General features: G+C 34.8%; 5 protein-coding genes across 7 annotated transcripts; 1 reads left to right on the top strand and 4 right to left on the bottom strand.

Moving 5' to 3' along the window:
• The first annotated feature begins 325 nt into the window (after positions 1–325).
• LOC125856662 (cysteine protease XCP1-like) lies at positions 326–1,896 on the top strand. Its single transcript, XM_049536249.1, has 4 exons — positions 326–849; positions 939–1,174; positions 1,261–1,401; positions 1,531–1,896. Exons 1-4 carry the CDS (start codon positions 372–374, stop codon positions 1,744–1,746), a joined length of 1,071 nt encoding a protein of 356 aa, XP_049392206.1. The 5' UTR covers positions 326–371; the 3' UTR covers positions 1,747–1,896.
• Positions 1,897–2,861: 965 nt separating this feature from the next.
• On the bottom strand, positions 2,862–4,557 carry LOC125854583 (probable inorganic phosphate transporter 1-9). The gene is given in 3 exon segments (XM_049534163.1): positions 2,862–3,711; positions 3,805–4,349; positions 4,351–4,557. Coding segments are annotated over 3 exon segments (1,533 nt in total). The 5' UTR covers positions 4,489–4,557.
• Positions 4,558–5,842: 1,285 nt separating this feature from the next.
• On the bottom strand, positions 5,843–10,892 carry LOC125856664 (increased DNA methylation 3). 2 transcript variants are annotated; one of them, XM_049536251.1, is made up of 3 exons: positions 10,762–10,892; positions 8,212–8,405; positions 5,843–6,361 (listed from the first exon to the last, which is right to left on the bottom strand). In XM_049536251.1, the coding sequence occupies exons 2-3, from the start codon at positions 8,372–8,374 to the stop codon at positions 6,063–6,065; spliced, it is 462 nt and encodes a 153-aa protein (XP_049392208.1). In that variant the 5' UTR covers positions 8,375–8,405; positions 10,762–10,892; the 3' UTR covers positions 5,843–6,062. The 2 variants fall into 2 exon arrangements, with proteins under 2 accessions (XP_049392208.1, XP_049392209.1); XM_049536252.1 differs by having other exon boundaries at positions 8,212–8,401; positions 10,745–10,873.
• Positions 10,893–12,042: 1,150 nt separating this feature from the next.
• LOC125856811 (alpha-crystallin domain-containing protein 22.3-like) lies at positions 12,043–15,735 on the bottom strand. The gene is made up of 3 exons (XM_049536447.1): positions 15,324–15,735; positions 13,289–13,483; positions 12,043–12,523 (listed from the first exon to the last, which is right to left on the bottom strand). Exons 2-3 carry the CDS (start codon positions 13,446–13,448, stop codon positions 12,270–12,272), a joined length of 414 nt encoding a protein of 137 aa, XP_049392404.1. The 5' UTR covers positions 13,449–13,483; positions 15,324–15,735; the 3' UTR covers positions 12,043–12,269.
• Positions 15,736–15,870: 135 nt separating this feature from the next.
• LOC125856810 (increased DNA methylation 3-like) lies at positions 15,871–19,334 on the bottom strand. 2 transcript variants are annotated; one of them, XM_049536446.1, is made up of 3 exons: positions 19,291–19,334; positions 17,138–17,580; positions 15,871–16,307 (listed from the first exon to the last, which is right to left on the bottom strand). In XM_049536446.1, the coding sequence occupies exons 2-3, from the start codon at positions 17,496–17,498 to the stop codon at positions 16,066–16,068; spliced, it is 603 nt and encodes a 200-aa protein (XP_049392403.1). In that variant the 5' UTR covers positions 17,499–17,580; positions 19,291–19,334; the 3' UTR covers positions 15,871–16,065. The 2 variants fall into 2 exon arrangements, with proteins under 2 accessions (XP_049392403.1, XP_049392402.1); XM_049536445.1 differs by lacking the exon at positions 19,291–19,334 and having other exon boundaries at positions 17,138–18,019.
• Between the last annotated feature and the right edge of the window lie 173 nt (positions 19,335–19,507).

The raw sequence follows: 19,507 nt of genomic DNA, 5'->3' as shown, positions 1-19,507 counted from the left end.
ACAGTTATTTGGGCCTTGTGCATGTGGAAAGACATACTCATAACAAAAGGGCCCATATATATGAGTCATAATCAAGAATTGCAATGTAAAAAGAGTAGTATAGCATAAACATCACATGTATGGTCAGAATTTTGAATATTCAAAGAAAAGCAAACTTTCCTTTCAATCCAAAGCCAATAAAGCACCATGCTTTAAGTCTCAGCGTGCACTGAATTTCCTACTACTTATGCTACTATACAATTAATTAATAAAATAAAAACTTTGCTTCAAAGCAAACTTACATACCCTATATAAACCCAACTCTCCCTCTCTATTTCTCATTCATTCTAAACACAAACAATATTCATACTATACTATTCAAAAAAAAAAACATGGCTCTTTTCTCTGTTACAAAATTTTCACTTCTTGTTTTATTTTCAATTTCCCTCCTGGCCTGCACCTCATTGGCTCGCGATCATTCCATCGTGGGATACTCCTCTGATGACTTGACTTGTATCGATAAGCTCATAAATCTCTTCGATAAATGGATGGATAAACATGGCAAGATTTATAAGAGCATTGAAGAGAAATTGCATAGGTTTGAGATTTTCAAGGAAAATTTGAAGCATATTGATGAAAGGAATAAAATTGTTACCAACTATTGGCTTGGTCTAAATGAGTTTTCTGATTTGAGCCATGATGAGTTCAAGAAAATGTATTTAGGACTTAAAGTTGATCAAGATTTGCTTAACAAAAGAGAACAATTATCTCAAGAAGAATTTGCCTATAGAGATTTTGTGGATTTGCCTAAGTCTGTTGATTGGAGGAAAAAAGGTGCTGTCACCCCTGTCAAGAACCAGGGTCAATGTGGTAAGTTCCCTATTTTGGTCACAATAATTACTATATGTTACTTTGATGTGATGAAATTCTGAGTACGTCACTGTATTGTATGTATGTAGGGAGTTGTTGGGCGTTTTCAACGGTGGCGGCAGTAGAGGGAATTAACCAAATAAAGACAGGGAATTTGACATCCTTGTCTGAACAAGAGTTGATAGACTGTGACACAACTTATAACAATGGTTGCAATGGAGGCCTAATGGATTACGCATTCCAATTCATTGTATCTAATGGTGGTCTTCACAAAGAGGATGATTATCCTTACCTCATGGAAGAAGGCACTTGTGATGAAAAAAGAGTAAATATGTAGAAAGAATGTTAATTACTTCCCTTAATAATACTATAATTGTTGGTATTAATTGAGGATATATTTAAATGTTTTAGGATGAGTCAGAGGTGGTTACTATTGATGGTTACCATGATGTGCCAACCAATGATGAACAAAGTCTATTGAAAGCACTTGCAAATCAACCTTTGAGTGTGGCCATTGAGGCTTCTACTAGAGATTTTCAATTCTATAGTGGGGTAAACATCCTAATTAATTCCCCCCTAATAGTTATAGAACATGCATGTTATAGCATTATTGTTTCTACAATAACGTTATCAGTCAAACTTTTCTATAACGATGATGATTGAAAAATGGTATGCATGCAGGGTGTGTTTGATGGGCATTGTGGAACAGATTTGGATCATGGAGTGTCAGCAGTAGGATATGGATCCACAAAAGGAGCAGATTACATCATTGTGAAGAATTCATGGGGGCCCAAATGGGGAGAAAAGGGCTTTATTAGGATGAAGAGAAATACAGGCAAACCTGAAGGACTTTGTGGTATTAACAAAATGGTCTCTTTCCCACTCAAAAAGAAGTGAGCACAACCAAGTGGCTATTTTATAAATGTTTTTTTTCTTCTGAATTAATGTTTTATTTCTGATTCAACAGGCACTCTGTTATCTTTGATTAACAAGTTTTAATGTACTACAACATTTTACGTACGATGTAATAAATTTCTTAATGAATTACTGTTTTTTTTTTTTTTTGGGATTTAACTCTACCTTTTATAGTTTTTTAATTATTTTTTACATAACTTTTCATTTTAATGGATAAAATAGAGAGACATTAATTTTAATTTAGTCAGAGTTAATTAGTAGGGCACATGTTGAAAGTTGTCCCTTATTGGAGAATGATGTGTGGCCGGCAAAGTTTGAAACAAACTTTTCATATTAAGTATACTCTTTTTTTCCGTTTCAAATTATGTAGCGTATTTTTTTTATGTGTTCCTTAAAGAAGATATAATTAGAAAGATTCTTTTTCTTTTTATGTTTTAAATATAATTTTTTTATTGAATATTTATTGTATTTATATGTTATCAATATCATAATTGAAGTATTTTACAGTTTTCAAGAACAATTATTACTTAGAAAAAATGATAATAATAATAATAATTAATTTTTTCTTAAACTTTTAAAATAGCAAGTAATTTGTTACGAAGGGAGTATTTGTTTGATCAAGTTGTTAAAACTTATTTATTTTAAAAAATATTTTCAAAATAAGTACTTTAAAAGAGAGTAATAGTTTGTATTTGACTAGTCAATTTGAATTTTTATTTTTTTGTCAATGCAACAATTTGTATTTTTGCTCAAGGCTCCAAAACCAACCGTGCCTTTGGTAAAAAAAATATTTTTTTCTGCTTTCGAAAGACAGATTTTTCTATTTCTAAAAAATATTTATTTATTTTTTAAAATTTTAATCAATGGAGATATTACTATAAAGAAATTGAAATCTTGAATTTGAAGACGATGAAAAATCAACTTATGATAATAACTATTGGTATCAAAATCAACTTCATGCTCTACCACATATATGGTCATGAAGTACACTTTAAGTCAACTCACTAATATGTACACATATGAAAACTCATACAAGAAAAGTTGAAAAAATATAATTTCAATTTAACAAACACGAGACGTGGAAAAATTAATAATCATTAAGCCCTAACACCAACGCTTTCATTTTGATGACCAATATTTTCATTTTCCTCAAGTGATTTTCCCATAGTCTCACTAGTGAAAAAATATGTAGTGATCATTCCCACTACACAAACTCCAGCTAGTAATATTAAAGAGGCTGTCATTCCAATTCCTTCATTATATCCATCTTTTTTATTATGAGAAGCCCATAAAAATCCTATCGACCCGATTATCGCGCCCAATTTTCCTACAGCTCCAGAAATTCCATGACATGTTGTTCTGAAACGAGCAGGGAAAAGTTCCGCGGGCACGATGAAGGTAGTCGTGTTTGGACCGAAATTGGAGAAGAAGAATGTTAGTCCATACAAAAACATGAACCCTATATTCGTGTTATTATTCCAATAGGAGTAATATGGAATTCCAATTGCCAATAAGGTAATTGCCATGAAGAAAAATCCCATTATTTGAATTTTGACTCTCCCAATTCGATCAATGAAGTACATTGTTGCAAAATAGCCAGGAATTGTTGAACAAATTGCAATAATAGCCTGAATTTTTGCAACTTCAAAAGCTTCTTGAAATGCATTGACATTGTGGTTATTACTTAAATATCTTTTGTATATTTGGGATTGAAACAGATTGCTGCTATAGAAAACAATATCAACTAGGAACCATGAAATTGAACAAGCAAAAAGATCAAGGCCATGGCTATGAATGAAAGTTTTGGAGAAAAGTGAATAATTAGATCTCGGTGAATTTGGTAAGTAAGTAGAAAATTCCTCAACAATTTGACTCGCTGAAATATCAAGTACTTTTTCCATGTCCCTGGCTGCTTGTGGCACATTTCTTTCGACTAAAGCCGTATACCTATCATTAAAACATATAAGTGAGATATTTTTCTATCCTATCTGGAACTTAAAAGATGATGAAAGTGTGTCATATAAATTGGGATGTAAGTACCTGGCGGTCTCGGGCATCATCATGCGCCAATAATAAGTGAGTCCAGCAGGAATAGCACCAATCATAAGTATTAATCTCCAAGCCAAATCAGCACCATCATTTCCTCCATTAGCACGATTAAAAATTGAACAAACAATCATTGTGACAGTTGAACTAGCAAGTATACCAAATCCTTGCATTGAAAAAACTCCAGCAATAAAAGCACCCCTAGTTTTTCTATTAGCAAATTCAGACATAATTGTGGCTGATAAAGGGTAATCTCCACCTATCCCAATTCCCAATAAAAACCTAAAAAATCCAAGACTTAGTAAAACACAAGTCCTAGACGTACATATTGAGTGTCCACATCCAAATGAGCTCAACACCATAATCATTAGAGCAAAGCCGTAGACTTTGCGTCGGCCGATTAGGTCACCTAATCGGCCAAAAACTAACTGACCTATAACGGTCCCTAAAAGGGCTGTCACGATCATAGCAGACGTGACAGCTCTAGGGACCTCGTAAAGGTTGTTAGAGTCCGTAGGGGATCGGTAGTAGATTCTACCCGATGAGTTTCATGATTGGAGGGATACAAAAGAGGTCATACGCATCGGTGAATAAGCCCATACCGGCTATGATAATAGCCTTAAAGTGGTAGTATTGTGTTCTTGCGGAGTCAAGGTCAGTAAGGACTTTGAGTGCCATTTTTTTCTTGGTTTAAGAGGAATGAATATACACAGAATGATTTGTTTGTTTTGAGTTGGATATATGTAGATATTTATGGATTTTTGAAAGCAATTTCGTGGAAAAGGGAAGGGGAAGACTTTGAAATAGAAAAATATAATATAGAAATGTGTGGTTTGCTGATGATACTATTGAAGATGCGAATAATTGTGAAACTTGATTATATCATCGTATTAACAAACTCTATATTACGTCACCCGCGGTGGAGCCAAACTCTATAGTACGTCATGCTTGACCCACGGTGGAGACAATATTTTCACTACAGGGTTCAAAATGCAGAGAAAAGGATGTTCGTATGAATCTCCTCAGCTCTACCGTATGAATCTCCTCAGCTACACTCCCGAGCTTGACCAGTTACAATTTAAATGGAAGAAAATGACCCTAAGAATATCTCAATTGATCGATCTTGATATTAACTTTTACTGATCTCATATAAAAATCGATCTTGATACTAACTTTTACTGATCTCGTATAAAAAGGGTTGTGTAAGTAAAATAACATTTGTAATGAATCATAAAATCGGTATTTGATGACTTTACAAAGATTTAAACATTCACGTTTTTCATTGGTTGGAAGACTTGCAAATTCTTAATTAGAGCTGGGCCCTTAAACTAACCAACATCATCTGTCATTCTAATAAAGAAAAAACAGAATTCCAATAATGATTTAGGGTGGAAAGGTCAAAGTATAAGATTATACATCATAAATACTTACTTGCATCCTTAATATATGCTTAGTATATATATAATTGATGTATTTGCTTCACACCTAACAGTTGTTGTCCCCAACTAATATGGAAACGCAGAAAACTAAGGATCTCGCCCTTGACTATTATATTACTCACACACCATGCAACACATATTTGACAAGACATTTGTTGCTTTAACAGCAAGTAAAATGGACTAATTTTGTATCATTGTTGACAAACTTATGAGATGCTTGTTAGACTCCCAACACTTAAAAATATACTAACAATTACAAAAGGAGATTTGTATTTCTTGCTGTTTGCAAACACCTAGTTTTACACATTGTCACTATTACATTTGACAGCATGGTTGCACAGTGAAAACTGCAGGTCGTCAATCACATATCAGGATGTGATGATGCTTTCCAATTTGCATATAAGCTCTTTGTAATGAGAAAACAAAGTATTCTGAACAGAAACTTTGTTAAAACATAATGTATAAACTAGAGCTCGCTCGAGACATCAACAGACTTGAAAATCTTGCCTACTTACGTTTTCATGGTTTTCCCAGTACTCAGGCAACTAGGGGACTCATGATAAACTGATGAAAAGACAGAAAAACATAGACCATAATAAAGATGGAAAAGAAGTATTTTTCCCCCATAAAAGTACACACTTGATTCAAAATCAAGTCAACATTACCAAAATCTCGAGTGGAGCATATAATGCAAAAACCCTTGGTGTACAGGTATGGCTACCTAGAAGTTGAGAAGTCGTTCCTGATGCTGTGTTATATTCATTACAAGAGAATTCCCATGTGTCATAGGGGGGAATGTGGACCAAATAGAATTCAAGGAGCTGGGAAAGAGCCATTGTACCAATTCTCAGGCAAACCTTCAGCTGAAACCAATGGTATCTGATATTTCATCACAATGACTTCCAAAATGCCATCTGTTCTAAACTGTGGGGAACATAATCTGGGATCAATAGGTCCTGGCAAATTGAACGATATGGTAAAAGGCCCAGGGGACGGAAGCTGCTGAACTTTCATCTCATAACCCTTGAGTGAGTTTTTCAAAGCCTCACTCTCTGTAATCACACCTTCTATCCGGACTCTCCCTTCTCTCTGTATGTCAAATTTGATATTACCTGTACAGTATACACACATCAACTGATTGTTAAATTCCATTACTTAAAAGTTTCGCTTACCTTCACATTAAGTATACTAGTCAAGTGTACGTGAATTGCTATAAGTTGATAAAATTGTAATTGATTTTAGAATCTACAATTTTAATAATTTGAGGAAAATAGTAAATGATACTCTTGCTTTTAATATAATATAGATCATACTCTTGCACAAAATTTGAACACTACTTTACAAAAACCTAATGTTACAATCATCTTACCACTGCATAGCAAGTGTTTATCATTCAGGAGACTTACCCAACCAACCCCAATTACTTAGTGTAGCCGTGTAGCTGAATTGATTGATTGATAATTGATATCAAGTGTTTGTAATACATTCTTATATTCCAATTTCTAGGAATGACTTATTTCAGAATCATCATATTATGATCAAAGAGATTTAAGTAGGTGTCTGCATCATTTGTGTTCAAGAGACACCTCAATGATTGGGAAATACCAAGAGTAACAAAATTCTTCAGCACCATCAACCAATTCAGTGGTTTGAAGGCTGGACAAGACATCCTACAGTGGCAGGGAAATAGTAACGGGACTTTTAAAGTAAATGCAGCCTACAGGAAGATGAACTAACCAAACCAGCAGATACTTCGATGGCCTTGGAAACACATTTGGAAAGCCAAAATCCCACACAAAGTAGCTTGCTTTGTCTGGTTATTGGCTAAGGAAGTAGTGCTGACACAAGATAACTTGATGAAAAAGGGGATCCCTTTATGTTCGAGATGTTTTTTCTGTGGGGAAACTGCAGAAACAGTGCTTCATCTATTTATACATTGCAAGGTCACAAGTCAACTATGGAGATTATTCCTATGTCTCAAAAACATATCTTGGTCCATGCCAGGGAAAATCACAGAAGCATTACACAGTTGGGAAGAAGCAGGAGTTCACTGAACTCCAAAAAACAGAAACAACTGGAGCACTGTACCTGCTGTATGGTGGACAACATGGAAGGAGAGGAACCTTAGAGTCTTTGAGAATATGGAGAATACTATAGAACAAGTCAAAATGAATTGCATTTTGACTTTATGTTTTTGGTGTAACCAGATATACTCTAATGATATTGTCTCTATCATTGATGTCTTAGACTCATTCTAAGGATAGGATAGTAGATTTTGAGTTCTTTTGTAAATATGGTACTGTGTTACAGAAATAGAAACAGTTACCTATGTCAAAAAAAAAAGAGTATGTGTATGCATCAAATAATCAGTGTTGCACCTAGAGATGGCAATGGAGGGCGGGGCGGGTTGAAGTGGGTTTTTAAAAACCAATGCGGGAAAGGGGGGGGGGGGGTTGGGTTGCGAGTATACGTGATTTTGTGTGGGTTCAAACTTAATTTAACTTTTTACATTAATAAGAGTAATAAAACATTATTTATTAAGATAATTTCTTTAAAACTACTAAAATATTCAAGATAGTTAATGAAAATGGTTCAATAATAATTTCTTACATGTTTCCCAATTAACCTTTAAAAAATAATTTTTTAAGTCATTATCTATTAAACTAATACAACTTAATGAAAAAATGAAGTTATTTTTATGAATTTTATTTTTAGTATCAAACTTAACTAGAAAAAAGAAAATATTAAAAAAATTATGTGAGGCGGGTTCATGCGGGACGGGTTGAAAATGAAAAAAGTTGTTATGCGGAGCAGGGCGGATAAATTTTTTTGCAGGTTAAGCTCAACCCGCCCCGCACTGCCCCCATTGCCATCCCTAGTTGCACCCATTAACTATACCCACTCCAGAAAATAGACAATAGTAACAATTAACCTGTAGAGAAATTCTTTTAGAAGTACTTACATTTATGCCTTACACCAGGAAGCGCAACACGAAAAAGGTATGCATTCTCACTACTGCCTATGTCAACCAAACCAAGTGGCGGTCCATTTGGACATGTTTTTGCAGTCCCAGTCAGAATGATATCAGGTTTGGCATGAGACTTTGCAGATTCATTTGGATTCATGTTTTACAGCTGTACCAAGCAAGTTACCTCCCTGCAGTTTATAAGATAACGACTTTAGCTTCAGGGGAAAAAGTGTGAGGTGGCTCTGCAGATATTTCTAAATTCCTGCTTACACATGTGTCAAGCAAGATAGCTTCCTGCAGGCTATAAGACAAAGAAGTTAGCCTCAGGGATTAGAGCATAGAGAATTTGACTGCTGATGCATTAACATATGTATTAAAGATCTCACTCACTTTGTAGGATTGAATCGAAGAAAAAGATCAGAGGAAGAGTGTGACTTTGACAAGAAAAAGAATAAGCATAGACTGATCCTTCCTCAGTGTTGTTAAAAGCGCTGAAGCTCTCGCTTTAAGCGAGGCGACAGGGTTGCGCTTTAATGCCTTGAAGCGAGGCGATAATGAAAAAGTGTGCGCTTCTGTCCCAAAAGCGAGAAGCGAAAGCTCGCTTAAATGAGATAAGCGCTAATTAGTTTTTTTTAAAAAAAAAATTCTGCAAGGTTTTTTATTATGTCTGTAAATATACTTGCGCACATCTTTCCAATTATTTTCCCTCCTTGGTCGACTGTTGCGACTGCTGCTACGGGTTAGTTCTCTTCTCTTCTTCTCTTTATGTTTCTCTGCAGTGCTGCATATGTTTCTCTTCTTCTCTTTCTGGTAACTAGGGGTTTTTTCCCTTCAATTTTCTGTTTCTAATGCTACTCAAGTGGTGTTACTCTGTTCTTTTTTCTTCTGATTTGAGGTTCAAAGTTACTGCTCTGTTGCTCTGTTCGTAATGTGTATGATTTATCAGGATTATTGACTATCTATTTACTTTATAATCTAAGAATATGTTACCTCTATTCAGTTCTTGATTATTTATCTATACATATTTAGTATTTTTTATTTTTATGCTAAATACCGCTTTATTTGAAAAAAAGTGTGTCGCTTCACATTTTTCGCTTTCGGGAAGCGAGCCCTCATCGTTTTTTTCCATTCTCGCTTCCCACCACCACCCCATTTACCCTAACTAAAAATTTATATCAAATTAATGTTTGAATGCATAAAGTATGTATTTATTAATAACGCCAATCAATCAAATATGCTTCAAATCCAATATTAGTTGGGCCTAGTTGTTTGAATCATTGTATTTATTCTATCCTATTCAGGTGTGTTTTCACTCCACTCTTAAATATTTTGCCTATGTGGAAAATTAGTACTCCCTCCGTCCCATATTAGTAGGGCAGCTTACTAAAAATATTTGTCCTATATTACTCGATCACTTACTAAATCAGGATAAAATTGATTAATTTTTTTTCCATTTTACCCCTACAACTAATATGGCCTTTGGAAGTTTAAACAAATTTTAAAGATCCAATAATTTCTTTTTTCAAGAGGCTAATTAACATGAACAAAGGGTAAAATAGTAAAGTTGATCGGTCTCTTAATGATTTTTTAATCACCATGTAAAACAGAAAGTGCTCATCTAATATGGGACGGAGGGAGTACTAGTAAGATTTGAGGTTCCCTAGATTTTCCACACTACCCTTACAAACAAATTTCTAACCAAAATCAAGACTCCTGCCGGAGGCTCGATCCTTCTCAACCCTCCAATCTACAACTGTTTTACATGCATCAACACCTGAAGAGAAATCAGCAGTGAAACAAGCTCCAGGGTCCTTCACATATAACATCAATCCGTAAGTCCACGCTTACATATATAAGTTGATTTATCTACTCCAGAACAAGTTCCTATCCCTATTTGAGGGAATCTTCACTGACTTAACCAAAAGACTTGATTACATGCTTCAAACCAAAGAGACACCACCTACAGCTGACCATCATAATCACGAAGAGTTTAGCCGTAGCAGGCAGGAACTAGACACAGGACATTTCACGTTTAGCTTAGTATAAAGGCAACATATTTCTCCCCAAAGTCTTGAAAATACAAACAAGCTACACAAAGACAGGAAACTTACTGTGCTGACCATTTGCCATTGAAACACACTGCACCCGAACGAACAATTAAATCATAAGGTTAATTTTTTTCCCCATTTTACTCATTAGGACAGCCTAAAGCCAAAGATGAGAAAACGATAAAACAGCCATGAAAGATAGGATTTTTAACACTCTTATATCAGTCTTTAACAAGAAAAGGGCAGCATCACATCAAGAATGGCCCTTTTCCAAAAAAACTCCAGCATGAACATTTGATTTGCCAAATCAGTAGCAAGCACACCACCAAAGTACTTTGAACCAAAAACATCACAGAAAACAACAAATTTACTGAAGCAAAACCGATAGCTCTGTAAAATCCCAGACAAAACCCTAGTAAAGTAATATTTAGAAAAAAAAAAAAAAAACAACTAGCAAACAAAAAAGGAAAGAGATAAACTTGCCTCAATGAATTACTTTACTGCTCTCTCCTTTGAGGAGATTCGTACCCAAAATTGAACGCCGCTCTACTTCAGCTTCTGCAGGTGAACTTTCTAGAGTGACCTTTTTTTTTTCTTCTTCTTCTTCTCTTCTATTACAAGTGAGATGAGAAAAGGTCGAAAATAGTCCCTTATTTTACATTAAGATTCAAAGATATCCTTTAATTTTTACATGGAGTAATAATAGTCCCTTATATTTATTTGTAATATTAGTGCACTTTTTATCCTTCACCAAATTAAATGTCACAAATTCTTGAAATTCTTTTTTTTGTGAAACACGAAGTAACACATTATTATTTACTCTGTGTGGAATGATAGTAGTAGCGAAAAAAGAAATTGCTCTTTGTGCTTTACCGAAAAAGAAAGTACAAGAAACAAATGATAGAAACGAAACTAGTAAATTAAATTGACGAAACTGTTACAATCCAATCAAGACAAGACATATATTAAAAAAGAAGTATGTTTATTAGGTTTAAATAATTACACCTAATTTAGACCTATTTAATCAGTTTTATTAATCAGGATATACTATTTGTAAAAAAGTCACAATCACAATAGAGAATTCAATAAGATGAAGAATGTTTATTAATTATACTATAACCATATTAATATAATATTATTATATTAGTATTTTAATCATTTTTATGCTGTCGGATCAAGACATGGATTGCATAACGAAGAAAACTTGCTTACAGAAAGAAAGAAGAGAGGCTGACAACTAGAAATGACGAAGGAATTGATGTAGGACAAGTCTCATCACTTTCTTGCTTCCTCGTGTAAACTTGGACAATTATATTGGTGGTCTTGCAATGGAGCAGGCACTAATAGTAGATGGAAAAACAACATCATCTCATTGTACTATAACAAAATGAACTATGCCAGTTAACCATATTTGTAGAATCCTTTTTTTCTTTTCTGTGTATTTTATGCTCAATTGTATTTATGTGTAATCTTTTCTATGCTCAATTGTATCCACATATTAGAGATGTAATGGGAGCAGCTATCCATCTGAACAATCAAGATTTAGCTATCATGTATGATTAAGTAGCGAAAACTTCTGGATATGTATTTACATTAAAAATGAATTCTGTTGGCAAAGGGATTTCGCTTATTAAAAGATGGGCCGGTAAAAAAGAAAGTGTGGCTGGTTTTCCCGAAAACTAAAGCTAGTTGTGCAAGTAGAAGCAATATGACAAGATACAAAACAAAACAAAATAACTCATACAAGAATTCCTTTGAATGGGTCCATAAGCAGCTAACATAACAAAAAAAGTTTACACCATATAAAATGCGACAGAAACTGGCTGAATAATGTTGCAATATCAGGTAGTCTCTGCTGTGAAAGATATTGATGTAAGAAAGGAAAATACAGACAGAATTTCAGTGTCATAATACTAAAGATTCTCCAGAGTAGGAAGATGGTTTTAATTAAGATTACAAGCTAACCATGTCCAATTAATCAGACGACTTGGGCAGCTCATCAATTTAACCAGACCTACCAATCCAACGTTTAAACGCAGTTCCTTTCAAAACACCATTTGAGTCTAACTTGGCCCTTACAATTGTGGGATCAGCAGGTCCTGGCAAGGTGAAATTGATGGTGAAGTGACCTAGAGGAAATATCCGTCGAGTTCTTCTGTTGCATACAGTTGGCGCCGCACTGCTTGTTCTTTCCCCAGCTCTTACAATCCCTTCTACCTTGACATTCCCATTAGGAAGAACAACAACTGACAAATTGCCTGCAATACAACTGTCCACTTGGTCATTTCTCTTAAATAAATAATAATATTTTCAGCATTATGAGTATCGGTTTTCTAATGCTTAAAACTTCTTCGAGTATAGATTTTTGGATAATACAACCTTTGTACTATTCGTAGTTGATATACAATAAACCCTTGAAGCGGATAAGCCAATTGTGGGGAAGGCTAGACTTAATAAGCCATAACTTCCAAGAAAGATTTCCTATCAAGGGAATCTGAACCAACTCTCTGGTTCCAGATCAGCCGTTCATTCAACACTGCTACAACCGGAGCACATACCTGTTGAATGGCAGGAGGGTTTTTCTAATTATGTTTTTAACCTAGTTTTACAGGGAAGCACATGCAGATTTTCCCAAAAAGCAAAACTGTCGAGATAATTTCATTTTCTAACTTCTTTCTAGCTGTCTTTGCTGGTTTAAGTTCCAACTGATTCAAAAGTTTAATGTTGTTAGTGGCACTACTTTTAAGAGTCTTTTATGTTTCCAGTTAACGGAGTCCTAATTAGTTGATGTTAGTTAGTTAGCAGGTCATGGGTTAGTGCTAAACTTGTGCCCTATTTTTTCTCTAAGTTTGTTTCTTTCCAAGTTCTATTTAAAGACTTGTAATGTTGTCTTCTCAAGTAATAGAAAAAGATCAAGTTTCTCTCTGTTAACATCTTATTCGAACAATATGCATTGAATGATGGATAGAGATTATTACGAGTAAATTTTTCAATGTGTTATATAGAGAAGGAAACAAACTAACCAAGGTTTCTTGCAACAGCCGGTAGGACAACCTCAAACTTGTATGAAATTGCAGTTATAGTGATAGTCACTGTATCATTAGAATCTCCTTCTCTCCCCTCTCGGGCTGCTCCAGTCCGTATGACATGTGCGTTGAATGTAAATGGATATGCGATAATCATATTCAAGTTTCCAGTGTTTCCTTCGAAATTTCTTCCTGCAGATTGTAAACTATAGTGTATTAAGACCTTGAACAATATGCATTGTTTGAATACTGGAAGAAGGAAGGAACTCAATAGGCAACTTAATATATGTACTATGTCGGTAAAACTAGAAGATTGGCTCATCGCACTACAAGTCACAGCGGCTGGATAATATTAATATACACGATATCTTAGGCATGCTATGAGTTAACATGCCAGTTCGAAGAATGGGGATTTAGCACAAAATTTTTAAGCACAGAAGTAAATGCCATTTTTGCATACCTTGCTCTGCAGAAATGGCAAAGCACAAATCTTTGTAAAGGAGTAAATCAGTATTTTGGAACTCACAGAGGGTTCTACTGAGCAAAAGAAGATAAAAAAGAACTAGGGATTTGGGAATCCAGTGAGGTTTTCAGTGAAACTCTCTACATGTAAATGGTTGAATCAGATCTATGTCAAGAGTAGTCTTGTTTGTTTCTCAAGTTAGCAGCATTCATGCACTGTTGTCGAAAGTAGAACAGACATTAGTAATTCAGTTTACTAATCAGCACTTCATACGTTTCAAAGAGGATTTACATAATTAAGAATCATAATCTCATGCTTAATGTCTATAATTTAATGCTGAACTATGGTTTCTGTCTAATAACAACAACATTGCCTAGCCTTCTATATGATTCTGAATGTTTAACTGTTGTTTAGATCTTTCAAAAGTAGAAATCTAGTAGATGTCATATTTCAAATAATGCCTACTTAAAGCAGCAAATAGACACATTAAATGGTGCTTCCAAAGATATAGATCCAAGATCAAAGTGGAAGAAACAAGTGATCCAGCTTTAATATATCTTTTGTTCTGCTTATACTCCTAATTTTAGACAAAGCTCATGTAATTTCATCACCCTATGCATTTTCCGGTCTGAATTCTGCTTTATACTAGTTCCCTCTCCACCAACTAGACATGTTAGACAAGAAACCTTAGATCATCTACGTGGCATCATATAGCAACTGAACAAGCCAAAAATGAGTTGAAATACAAATCCTAAAAAATGCCACAACTTACCATGGCTCCTCCTAGTGCTAAGAGATGAAAGGAAAGAAACAGATCATAGGATAAGAAAGCCATAAAGCAAAAACTTTAAATAAAGAAGAACACAAATGCTTTTCATTGGTCAATCGCCAGAAACAAAAAAAGTCATCATGGCTAAGATGTAAGGAACATTACCTGATATCTAAAAGAATGAACCCTAGACCAAAATCTTTTCCAAAGTGTATCAAATGTCAAATAACAAGCGGAAAAAAATGAATTGAAAATCAAATCCTAAAATCTCCAAAAGTTAGCAAAGAAATAGTTCAAAATAGAATTGTATACCTTGCTCGGCAGAAACGGCAAAGCACAAATCTTAGTAAAGGAATGAATCAATTCAGTGGAATTTTCAGAGGGTTATATTGACCAAAAGAAGCTAAAATGAATTAGGGATTACGAGAATCCAGTCAAGATTCAGTGAAATCTCTTTTACAAGGAATTGGTTGACTCATATTTGAGTCATGAGTAGTCTTGTTTATTCCTCAAGTTAGCAGCATTCATGCACTATTATCGAAAGTACAACAAACATTAATACTTCAACATACTAATCAGCACTTATCGTACGTTTCAAAGAGGATTTACTTACTATAGAATTGTAATCTCATGCTTAAGGTCTATAATTTACCCCCTTAGTATAACAGACCAAAACAGTTGATCAGATAAATGCTAAGAAAGCAAAAAGAGAAAACTCAAATTCAAAGGCAAGTGAGAATGAAGCACAAGGTAGAGTAAAGCAACTTAGTGAATTGAAGGAAAAAAAGAGCAGAACATACCTAGTAGAATTCACACAAAGAAGAGTGTCAAGTGAGCGTGCCCTTACTCTTATAGCAGCTGAGCAGAACATACCTAGTAGAATTCACACAAAGAAGAGTGTCAAGTGAGTGTGCTCTTATCCTTACAGCAGCTGATGAGGGCATGTGAAAGCAGGTGTTCCAGCTAGGACTGACATTACAAATCAACCTTGAGATGAAAATACACATCTCTGCTTCCCTTTGACTGTTTGAATCTGTCATGTATCTTTCTTTGCACATGACATAAAAATACAAAATGCCAATACTACTTTTCTAGGTAAAACAAAATCTAGTAGGACTCCTCAAATTCATTTTTGCATTTCTCCATACAGCAAATCCATTTCTACTTCTCATTTATTTTCTTCTAACAACATCCTGAAGAAGATAGCCTCTTCAGAATCAATCAAGAAGCAAACTTGAACTATATAAAATGCTCTTTTAGGTATTTTTTTCTTCAGAAAGTTAGGTTCCAATTATGAAAAAAAGATCATCAAAAGTGGATTATTTCTTCATTTGGACCAAGATGAAGTAGGGAACAATTTAAACTGTACTTGCTCTATTTACATGTCAAAACATGTCATTGTCTGAACCATACATAATCTACAAGTTTAGTAAACACAGCACATTAGCCATCAGCCCACCACTAATCATAACAAGAAATCCAAGAGCAGACAGCTTTCTGTGGTGGGTTCTGTCTTAAATGGTTGTTTACATGAACTACCAGCTACTGTTCGTATTTCATTACAACAGCTTCAAAAATGCCATCTGATCTGAAATTTGGTGAAAACAACCTCGGATCGACAGGCCCGGGCAAACTAAAGGAGACGGTGAAAGCACCAGATGGACATTGTTGCTGAATTTTCATATCAAAGACCCGAGAATATCTTGAGACGGTTCTCCCACCAGTTGACGTCACCCCCCGAATAAGGACCTTTCCATCTTTTTCAATCTCACAGTTGAACTCACCTGCAACAAGGAGTTAAAGTGTTCATAATCAGGGAAGTTTGTGAAACTATTTGCACCAATAGATACAGTCTATAGTAAAATCAGAAAACAGGATCAGTCAATAATTGCCCATATATTTCTTTCTCAAATAGACATCACGAGGTAGCATTACAAACTTAACATAGGAATATGGTTGTTAGATTAATCTTTTTGTTTATAATGGACTACATCCATGAATCAATCCTAGCTGAGTCTGCATTAGGAAAATGAACAAGTTACACATAGCAATTCCCATCTATTAGTTTTAATTTCTGTCAAAATGGTATCCTATCATACGTGAAAACATTAAATGCACAACATTAAATTCATAGCAGACTCATCCGCATCCCATAACTGCAATCAGAGACATGCAGTATAATGAACTTCCCAATTCAAGCCATATTCCTCATATTCAGCATGCTTCCAACACTATATATTGTGACTGGATGTGGATTCATTGCATGCAATATGATAAGTTCCTCGGCTGATGGTCGTGGTAGAAAAAGATCAGCAACATAGATGTTATGTGATACTTCCATGAATGTCTGTGGCACCATTGACTCACAAGGCCTTATTCATATAATAGAGTAAATCAGTCAAAAGGCAACCATATGCGATTGGTCAAAAGCACAAGCTTCATGAACTACTCTTGCTTTAGGTCCCTCTGCAGTTACAGCTTGGTAATATCAGTTCTGTAATATCTGATTCACATAGAATAATTACCAAGATCTCGGCTGACTAAGACCTTAAAGCAGATTAGCACATTCAAACAGATTACAGAAACGCAACAAGTAAAAGGTAAAGTAACAAACCAGGATCTTTCTTGACTCCAGGTAGAGCAATACGAAAATAGTAAGCAGATATGCTAACACCAATATCAACAACTCCAACAGGTGGTCCAGTTACTCCTTTGCATGCCGTTCCAGTCAAGATAGCAGGGGTCGCCGAGTTACATTCTTCCAAGTTGGGAAGAGGGAGAAGTGACATCATGCAAGGCCTGTCTACACCACTGGTCATTGTATCAGAATGGGGCCTCTTTTTCACACTGTCTTCCATCTTCATCAATGATGTACCATTTCCAGCAGAGTCTTCCCCATTCGATTTCTCCTTGGACTGCTTCCAAATTATTCTCTTAACCTTCTTTTCAGGATGTAAGCATTCCATGTTTGACATTTACTGACTTTCCATGTTCACCATGTCTTTCATCAGAAACATACTGTAAGCATTCAACAGTTATCCAGCTTCCAAACTAATTCTGCCATCAAAAGAAGCAAGAAGAACTCAGGTAGGAAAAAGGTCAAAAAGAACAACTACCATAAAAGGTTGAAACTGGAAAAAAGAAAGAACCCTAGGGCATGAAAAGAATTCAGAGAAATACTGTAATATGCAAGTTATACTACTTCATATAATCTATAAGCAAGTTTATTACAGAATGTGCAAATACCTAGGAGAAGTGCTTTTAGTAGCTATATGCTATGGTAATACCCAGTGTCAAGAGGCCGAAAAATAAAGAAAAGAGAGATGAAGTGAGTTTAGTGACACGTTTAGCAGGAACTGACCCTGAACATAAGCAAGCTACTTAGCGTAGAGCATTAACCGAACCTCCAGGATCAACAGATGTTCTATAAGCTACCAAACCACTGAGCATAAGCAAGCTACTAAATGTAAAGCATTAACCAAATCTCCAGGATCAACGGATTTTCTATAAGCCATTAATCGCTGGTTTATAACATGTCACCAGCACATTTGTAGAGGAGGGATTCAAATAGAAGAAACTAACTCCCAGGCTGGTATCAACCTTACTAGCAGTTGAAAACATAAATTAGAAAAAAATTGGAGAATTAAGTTAGTTCATGACATCATAATAGGCATCTACATTTACTGGCACTAACACAATAGGGAAATCAGTTATTTGTTCAATCCACATGCCTAGCCTGTGTGGGACAAAAACTACTTAGGTTTAAAAAAGGTCTAGTGTGCCATAGAGAATCGTATTTTCTGGTTACATCATTCAATTGTAACATTAACAAAATCAGCCTTGGTCGACTATCTATTACTGCAAGCATGAGCCACTTCTGGAAGCAATGTTCAAATCTCCCTATCATCAGCCAACTTCTCAAGGGCATCCAAAGGACCACGTTCAGCTAAAGAAATGAAATGCATTAATATGTTTAACCAACATATTTTACTTAGTAAAAATTTAAGCACAAAAGTAGAAAAGAAAAAAACTTCTCGTTCATTGTTCACATCAAATCAGGTAGTACTATTAGTTAGTTCTAATTCTTCCAAACAAGTGTTGGTTATGACATGCTATTTCCTTTACTTGATTTCTAGCATAATTAATTTGGTTCATAATGATCAACTGCAAATTTCATCCTAAGGTCAGCAACTGAATGATGAAAGGATGAACACATTCAACTACTTTAGTTTCTCTCCTTTTCCTTTTCCGAACGAAGCAACGAGATTAGCTAGAATAGCACATCCTCAACAAATTTCAAGGTATGAAACAACAAATGCAAACTTATCCTAGATAAAACTAAAGAAAGTATATGCTTCCAACAAAGATCAATTATGATTCTTGGAGCTTTATGTCAACCTGGCTATTCAGAAAAGTTTCATTTTTTCAAATAAGTTCAACTTGATAATTGAACTCTATATCTTTTCTTGAGAATGTTAATACGAGAAAGAACATAAATTGCATCCAATCAGTTAAAACAGAATTCAACTCAGTAACTTAACTACACACAAACAAAATTGCACAATACTGAATCAGTTTACAGAAAATCTAAAACATAGAGAAGAAGAAAACAAAGTTACACTAGAAACCTAAGCAAAACAGTAAGAGATTAACCCTATTCATTCAACACCGAGCAGAAAAGCTTTACACTTTATCTTGCAACAGCCATGTTTCATGCAATAACCTAAACCCATACACAAAATACAAAAGCAGAGAAAATGGACCAACCAAGAATCAAACTCCTCTTCACTCTTCAGAGAAAATTGCTTTGATGTTCTTTAATGGAGGAGGTGAAAGATGATGTTACATTATAGGAGTACGTGTCAATTTTTAGAGAAACAGACTCGCAATTTTTTATTTTTTTGATAAATAAACAAGTGTTTTTTTCCCTTTTTAAAAAAAGGCCCCGGACCCATAAACTATTTTTTAAATAATAAAATAAAAA

This window comes from Solanum stenotomum, chromosome 2 (genome assembly GCF_019186545.1).
Source record: "Solanum stenotomum isolate F172 chromosome 2, ASM1918654v1, whole genome shotgun sequence".
In the NCBI taxonomy this organism is placed as follows: Eukaryota; Viridiplantae; Streptophyta; class Magnoliopsida; order Solanales; family Solanaceae; genus Solanum; species Solanum stenotomum.
Note: the sequence above shows the minus strand (reverse complement) of the source record. Positions and strands in the feature narration are given on the sequence as shown.